The sequence below is a fragment of the Quercus suber genome, unplaced genomic scaffold (assembly GCF_002906115.3).
Source record: "Quercus suber isolate HL8 unplaced genomic scaffold, Cork oak 2.0 scaffold_538, whole genome shotgun sequence".
Taxonomy (NCBI): Eukaryota; Viridiplantae; Streptophyta; class Magnoliopsida; order Fagales; family Fagaceae; genus Quercus; species Quercus suber.
Window position 1 is genome coordinate 386303 of NW_027069986.1, and position 8825 is coordinate 395127.

The 8825-nt window shown below is 33.9% G+C and overlaps 2 protein-coding genes across 2 annotated transcripts; both read right to left on the reverse strand.

Annotated features, from left to right (window-relative positions):
- Window positions 1-2413: 2413 nt before the first annotated feature.
- LOC136063523 (uncharacterized) lies at window positions 2414-3097 on the reverse strand. Its single transcript, XM_065764029.1, has 2 exons — window positions 2938-3097; window positions 2414-2883 (listed from the first exon to the last, which is right to left on the reverse strand). Exons 1-2 carry the CDS (start codon window positions 3095-3097, stop codon window positions 2414-2416), a joined length of 630 nt encoding a protein of 209 aa, XP_065620101.1.
- A 48-nt stretch (window positions 3098-3145) lies between these two features.
- On the reverse strand, window positions 3146-3715 carry LOC136063524 (uncharacterized). The gene has a single exon (XM_065764030.1). It carries the CDS (start codon window positions 3713-3715, stop codon window positions 3146-3148), a length of 570 nt encoding a protein of 189 aa, XP_065620102.1.
- Window positions 3716-8825: the final 5110 nt, after the last annotated feature.

Genomic DNA, 8825 nt, shown 5'->3' on the forward strand with positions numbered 1-8825 from the left:
GGATATGGCTGAGTTGAGAGACATGTGGAGACATGAGGTCTTCCTCAGTCTTAAAAGATATATTGCCATAGTATGTTCTCTTCCTATCCTCTTCCTCTCTCTATTCTTTCATTTTTTGTTTTCTTTACCTTCTTTTTCTAACCCTTGACTCTTTCCTCAGCAGGCTATTCAAGCCACTTTCAGGTGGAGGAGATAACCAACTACTGCCACCGGCAAATGAAGGAGGAGGAAGGGAGGCGCAACACCGCTGTTAAGGCCTTTAATGTGGCCGAAAAGAGCAATCAAGAGCTTAAGAAGAAGCTATTGGAGGAGAAGAAAGAGAGAAAAAGCGCAGCAGCCGCTCTTGATAGTGCTGAGAAGCAAGCTGAGGACCAAAGGGTATGGCTTCCCAGCGCTGAGGATCAGCTGGCCATCTCCAAAACTCAGATAGCTGCTCTTAAGAAGAAATTGGAGGAGGCCGAGAAAGCAAGGGAGTTGGCTAAGAAGGCTCGGGATCAGGCCAAGCAAGATGGTTACGACCTAGGAGTGGCAGAGGCTGAGGAAACCCTGAAGGCGGAGGTCCTGAGGGTATGCAAGACCTACTGCTCTCAAGTATGGACTGAAGCTCTCAACCAAGCTGGAGTTAAAGCTTCATCTATACTTAGGAGGGCAGATAGGGTGTAATTGTTGCCATTTTTCTTATACACCAATCACTACAAATCTTGCAAGTATATATATAAAAAACGTTTTGAAAATTTTCGTGTCTGATTTAATAATCTTATCCCAAAACCATGTGACGGGTGTGAAGAGGACACATGCACAAATCGCCTACTCCATGATCATGCAATACACATGTCAGATATCTCATAAGCTAGCCGGCCACATAAAAAAAAATTATAAATATATACATATATACATATATATATATATATAAATTAAAAATAAAGTGGAATACTAAAATGCTTGATATAACCTAAAAGGGATGTCGGGGAAGATAATAATCCATGAGATGTTTTGGAGTTGTCAATATGTTCTCAATTAACATATGAAAAACTTTTTGTTCAGGATTGATTCATATCAACATCACATGCTAAGCATCTAGATAAAGCATTAAAAAATAAAAATAAAAATAAACAACAACTTTGGATTTACTGTATATCCATATGTATAATTTAATAGATAGTGCTCCATTAGGCATCAGTGAAAGTGAGGTGGAATCTTATTTTTTCTTCTTCTATTTTTTTTTTTTTTTTTTTTGGTTGATTGGGTGTTCATTTGACAAAAATTAGTGGATGTGCTTTGCAATGTGCAAATACATTATAAATTCATATAAAAAGATTTTGTAAAAAAATCTTCTTTATAATTCATATATGATACTCATTAGGTAGTATTATATTAGAGCCAAAAGAAAAGTATTTTCTTTTCTTTTCAAGGAATGCGCCACATGACAAAATTTTAAACTATTTTGATTTGGATGGAACAAAATTATTAGTTGGAAACCGGAGATAACATATACTGAACACTTTGTATTTTAAATATTTATCAGCCAACACATTAGTTACATATTTGGTATTTACATATTTGGCAAACTTTCTATGGCTCTTGATAGTAGTTGCTAAAAAATTTATTAAAATTGAAATATTAGAGAAATAAAAATATTTACAGTTGAATATTATAAATATTAGATAATATTTATTTGCTTAAGTGGAAGGTTAAATGGATGGATACATTATAACATCTGCTTAGGTGGAATATTAAATAAATATTATAGTACTCATTTCCCTCTCAAAGATTTACTTAAGTGGAAAGTTAAATGGAAAAATGAAAAAATAACTAATTAATTTGATAATTTTTAAAATTTTTTATATAAAAAAAAAAAAAAAAAAAAAAAAAAAAAAAAAAAAAAAACCTCTTTAATAGCTCCAGCTCGTTTAAGTTTCATCACCTCGTCCTTGACAGCGTTAGAATGTTTTTTGGAGGAACGCCGAGGCAGTTGCTTCCTTGGGGTAACGGCTGGATTGACATTCAAATGATGGCAGATAAAGTTTGGATCCACCCCTAGAGCTTCGTATGCATCCCAGGCGAACACATCAATATTCTTCTTAAGAAATTTCACTAACTCCTCTTTTTCTTGTGGAGGTAACTAAATTCCAACCTGAAAAAACTTCTTTGAACCATCATCTATGATAAATTTCTCCAAATTTTCACATTTAGCCTCCTTGGATAGCCCCTTATCAAGTAAGACTGTAAACTTTGATTGCTATAAACCTCCATTAACTGAGGCCGAAGACTCAACTGCTGGCTAATGCGAAATGGCAGACACAAGGCATTGCCGTGCTACGGATTGGTCTCCTACCAGTTCCTCAATCCGATCTCCTGACGGATACTTCACTTTTTGGTGCAGAGTTGATGAAACAGCTCTTAGAGTGTGAAGCTAAAGTCTGGCCACAATGGCCATGTAAGGGGAGTAAGCATCCACCACTATGAAGTCCACTTCTACCACCTCTGAGTCTACTTGCACAGGTAACCTGATTTGGCCTTTTAGGTTAACCACCTTCTCATCAAAACTCACCAAAAGGAAATCATAGGCAGTCAAGTCCTCAGGTTTCAGGTGCAACCCTTTGTACAAATTAGGGTACATGATCCCTGAACAATTTCCATGGTCGACCATTACCCTTTTCACATCATATCCACCTATTCTGAGGGTTACAACCAAAGCATCATCATGCGGTTGGATGGTTCCTGCCTCGTCTTCATCGGAGAAACTCAACGCTAGTTGAATTTCTATTCTGGGCCTCTTCAGCCCAAAGCTTGTATCCTTGGCTGGGAACCGAGCTACATACATCACCCTAGAGGGCTGTGAACGGGTCCTCCCAAGAGCAGCAAAGATGACATTAATTGTACCTATTGGATGCCTTGAAGAAACATTCCCTTTAGTCCCAGACTTCGACTAGTTACCTTTCCCATTAGGATGACACATAAGATGCTGTAATTTCCCTTCCTTGACCAATTGCTCCAAATGGCTCCATAGTGTCCAGCAGTCCTCAGTGGTATGTCCTTGTTCCTGGTGATACTGACAATGAAAGCTTTGGTTGCGTCTCAAAGAATCTCCACTCATCTTATTCAGCCATTTGAAGTATAATTCATTCTTGATTTTTTCTAAAACTTAATGCATCGACTCTCTAAACACAGTGTTTACAACTTGAGGAGCTGCAGGTGAAGATTGCCCAGCAAAATCTCTCCAGGGTCTATTGTTGTAGTGATCCAACCTGAAATCCCTTCTCTCCTGAAGAATAACCTTGCCCTTACCCCTATCTTGTTGCTGGTCCTCCTCAACCCTCTTGTATTTGTCAGTCCGATCCATGAGTTGACGTATATTGGTAGTGGGTTTCCCAAACAAAGATTTCCTTAAGCCATGCTCGGCAAATGGGTGAAGCTTAAAAGTGCTAATGGCAACATCATCAAAATCATCATCTGTCTCATTAAACATCTCCCAGTATCTATCTGAATATGTCTTCAAGGTCTCTCCTTCTCTCATGATCAAGGACAATAATGAAGCCAAAGGCCGAAGAACTCTTCTACACGTGACGAACCGGGATCCAAATGCTTGAGTAAGATCCTTGAAAGAATCAATGGAACCTGCCTTCAAACTATCAAACCACCTCATCGCCACAGGCCGTAAACTGAATAGGAATACTTTGCACATCAAAGGCTCATTTTTGGAATGTACAGCCATCTTTTAATTAAAGTGACTAACATGCTCCACCAGGTCTGTTCTTCCATTGTACATGGTGAACGTAGGTTGGGAAAATCGCTAAGGGAGTCTTCCTCTTTCAATCCAGCGTGTGAAAGGTGACCTTGCAATCTGGTTCAGTGCTCTACTTATAGCATCATTTCCCAGGTCATCCGAGGATGATTTTCTATCTTTATGTTCATGGTCATAGTCATCATCATACTAGAAAGTCTCGCTAAAGGGAGTTCTCAATCTATGCCTGTAACTTTCATCATCCTCGTTGTCAAAAGAGAAATCAAGATTGGATGGAGTTCGCCTTCGCCGTTCATAACGTAGGCTTCTTCTCATATGGTCAATCTCTCTCTGCATGTTCCTGGTATTATCCTCCTGAGAGACATGATATTTACCTCTAGCTTGGCTTCTACTAGTATGAGTAGTATGTACACTTCCGTCTTTGTCTCTTTGCCGCTCAAGATTACGAAAGTGATCTTGACGCTGAGACCCCATAGACTTAGCCTGATGTGGACCTGAATCTACCATTGTTGAAAGTTGGATTTACTGAAACACCAGTCTTCCCATAGATGACGCCAATTGTGAGGACTTGATTTGAGCTGGTAGCCCATTACATGGCAGGACTTAAGCCCAAAAAGCCCAAAACAATAAATTTATAGAGAATAGGTTGGAAAACTAGGCTGTCGTTGATCAAAGAAACATTGGAGTAGATTCAAATCATTAGAAAATGAAAAGAAATAGGGTTATATAGAAGAAAAATTGTCCTCGGCAAGGTTCGAAGAGCACTATTCTGGTATATTATTCTCAAATTGGGTTACAAGTTTGATTCCTCAATCCTCCCCCCTCATTTCATGAAGGGTCTTCTCTCTTATATAGTTCCTTCTAAAGCATCTTGATCCTACATTTGTTAAGCACCTGAGTCACCACTTGAGTGCCTATCCCATCAGACACCCTCTTTGGTCTTATACGTCTTGGAGTAACCAATTTTATACTATTCAAGAGTCTTCTCCACATTAATGCAGCCAGGAAGTTTAGCTACAGAACATTAAATGCGGTGGTGATAGCTTTCTTCCTAAAATATCTTAAGCCTTATCCTGATCTAATGCTTCACAACGTCTATTCGTACCAACAGAACTTCCTGGGAGGTTCTCTTGCGTTAGCAAGCCATTTATTCTAACCTCGGCTTTAATCGGCCGAGGAGACATTTATCCTCGGCTTGTCTCGCTGAGCTTTTGTGGCCCAAATTAACTATTTTATTTGCTAACACAGCTTCCTACGACGGAGATTCTTCCTGCTCAGATTAGGTCTTATCCTCAGCTTGGGCCACAAGCCCACTGTACAAATATATAAAGAACTTCTGGACCTAATATTCCTACAATGTATATATCATATACTATATAATAAAAGTTGAGCTTAAAAGTCGTGATTACACCAAGTGACTTCACTAAATTGCATAAATTTTTTTTAAGTTTTTAGATTTTAAGAAAAAATATATACAATTTTTCTTCTCCTATAATTTCTAAGTTGATAAAAATATTAATTTGATTACAATTCAAATTCTTCATCTAATCCTTATTTTTTTACATGTAGTGTATTATAAAAAATAAAAAATAAAAATAAAAATAAAATAAAATAAAAACAGCAACTTTCTTATTGCAGTAATTTTTATATAAAAACAACATTATATTTGTTTTTATTAATTTCTTTGGATAAAATAACAATAAATTTTCTAACAAAATGAGCAACCTACAATAAAATTTTTCTAAAATTTCAAAAAGAGATTAAATTTAGTTGGTTGGTCTATCTAAAATATTATCAACAAAGCCTAAAATCAATAGGATAGAATTTCAAAAAATAAAAAATACATAAAATAAAGCAAATAAGATTGAATATAAAAAAAAAAAAATTTTAAAAAAAAAAGATAGAATTGAATACTATTGTGTATCAACATACGTTCACTTTTGCTAATTGTTCAAAGTTTTTTTTTTTTTTTTTTGGATAAATATGCATTTTATGGCATCCTTTTTCCTAATAATCAAGTAACAAAAGAAAGTAGCATTTGATTTATAACTACAACTACATTTGTGTTTATCTAAAATGTTATCAACAAAGCCTAAAATTAATAAGATAGAATTACCTATATATAAAAAAAAAAAGGATAGAATTTAAATAAAAAAGAGAGATAAAAAATACATGAAAGGAAAAAGATAGAATTTAAATATTGTACATCAAACTAGCTTTTTTTTTTTTACTACGTTTCTTTTTTCTTTTCTTTTTTGGATAAATTTGAATCTTATATCATCTTTTTCCTAATAATAAAGTTTTAAAAAAATAAGTATTTGACTTTCACCTAAACTCCTTCTTTCTGTTCATATCATCTTTTTCACAATCTAAAATTCTCTCTATATATAAACACAATTTTTTAGTGTATTATTCTTTCTACTACGTACCTTACAATTATTTGCTATTTTCTTCCCTTCTTTTCTCTACCCTACCTACAACCTTGCTATAACTTAAAATATTTTGAATAAAATCAACACTAAACAAATGATTTAAATATTAAAATAAGAAATAAAAATTAAATTTCTTTTAGGTGTACAAGTAAAATTTATTTTTTAATCTTAAATTTTGAATTAATTCTTTTAGGATGATCCCCTTTTCATAAATGAATAGGAATTATTTAAAAAAATTATAAAAGTTTTTGTTGATCATTGTAATTAGATATATTATTGTAGGGTCTGATTTGGCAGCCCAGGCCCAAGAGGGATGGGTTACGAGCTCAATAAACCCAAGACAATAAATTTGTAGAGAGTGGGCGAAAGAGCTGGGCTGGGTGCGAATCAAACAGAGGTTAATTATAGTGTTTAAGGATTCACTGACACAAGATCATGCTCATCTTCCTTGACAAATGTCTGTCCGAAGAGGTATGTTATTGAATGTAAGGTGATTACAATTCTTGAAATTACAGTAAAATTGTCTAATTCTTCTCCACCCTCCTTCTCCGATCCCTATTATCAAAGACCTATCTTGCTTATATAGAACCCTTTTCTATCATCTTCATCGTACATTTGTTCTTCATCTAAGCATCCACTTGAGTGCATGTCCCATCAGCTACTCTCTTTATCCCTCCGTGAGTGGTAGTAGCTGAGATTACACTGTTCAGGGGTCTTCTCCACATTAATGCGGCCAGAAAAGCAGCTGTAGTGCATTTAATGCGGTGATGGCAGCTTTTCCTTAAAATATTTTCTCGTTCTAATCATCCCCAGATATGCCTAGAGCTTATCTTTGTCGTTGGGATTGCCTAAAAGTCCATTCTGACCTTCTATTCGTTGGCTGGGTCAAGACTATTTACGTCCAAGGAGTGTAAACTCTTCGGACAAAAGGTGATCTCTTCAGACGTTACACTTCCTTTACTTCTGGGTTGGCTGCATTCAGATGAATTCTACCCCGACCCGCTATTACTCTTCGGACGTACAGTACTCCTCAAGACATGGCCCACAACCCAATAAGTATGTATGGGCTTTTACCCCCCACAATTATATATAAGGACGAACATACAAAATTCATTGATTTTTTAGATTTTAAAAAAATAGATTTTTTTTGGTTTTATCACACACACACACACACACAGAGATTTACACGCACAGAGAGAGAGAGAGAGAGAGAGAGAGAGAGAGAGAGATTTCATTAATAATTGTTATACTTTGTTTTTGAAAAAAAAAATACCAAACTTGAACTTACATAATATACATCTTCCATGAATTTTTTTTTTTTTCATTTTTTTTGTTATTCAATTTAATTATATATCAAAATAATTTTTATTAAGCTATGCAACGCATAGGCATAATACTAGTATTTTTTTTTTTTTTTTTTGAGAATCTCATAATACTAGTATATATATCTAAAAGAAGACACATCATGCGGAAGTGCATAAATTCCTACCATGTGGCGCTCTAATGTTCCATTTAGCCTTTTTACCTCTTTTCATTAAGTTTTTTTTTTTTTTTTTACTATTACCCAATAAATCATAATAACTTCTTTTTACTATTATATAAATTTAGCACTTTTTACCTCTTTTTATTAAGTTTTTTTTTTTACTATTACCCAATGGATCATAATAACTTCTTTTTACTATTATATATATTTAGCATTTTTTTTAACTCTTTTTATTAAGTTTTTTTTTACTATTACCCAATAGATGATAGTAACTTCTTTTAACTATTATATAAAATATGAGTTTCTTTTGACAATTAGATCAAAAGTTATCCTCTACAAAATGGACTACCTTTTAAAAATAAATCAAACCTTATGAAAAACGCAAGCCCAATTATTACCTTACATATTAGGACCTAAGTCTGACACTTCTCACGTGTAAATCAGAGCCAAAACTATTATCCACTTACAAACTCTCTTCCTCCTCTCCTACGTATAGATAATATTTCTAGAAAATCTCATTTTCAAGAAATCATGTCTTCATTTTTCCCCAATTTCAATTCAATACGCTTTTGTCTATTAATAATGTTCTATGCAATTTATGCAAGCAAATTCTCTTTGTTATCGACCAGTGCAACAAAAATATATAATAAACCTTGAGATCCCTAAAGTTGCTAAAATAATTGACAAATGCATATTTCTAAAATTTATAATAACAAAAAAGTCTAATAAATAGCATATACTATCTCACAAAATGCCATTACTTAATATTTTCTTTAAAAAATTCAAAGATAGGAATGGTCAAAAACATGATCCTATACAAGAAATACCAAAAGTATATGCAAAACAATTTTCTTAGAAGGATTTATCTTTAAAGAATATGAAAACAATAGTAAAGATAAAATGCATTGAATGAGATCCTACAAAACAAGTATGTTAATCATTTTAAATTATACTCATCATTTACATAAATAAAAAATAAAATAAAAAATACATCATATTATTTACATTAAAAAAATAATACATATTAATTTCAAAATTCATTGCAATATGTGAACTGCTAGGGTATAGCAACAATAAGTAACATTGATACAACAATGGATTGATATTATTTCATGCGTGCTTTGTGAAAGGAATGTCAAACCACAAGCAAGATCATTTTGGTGTG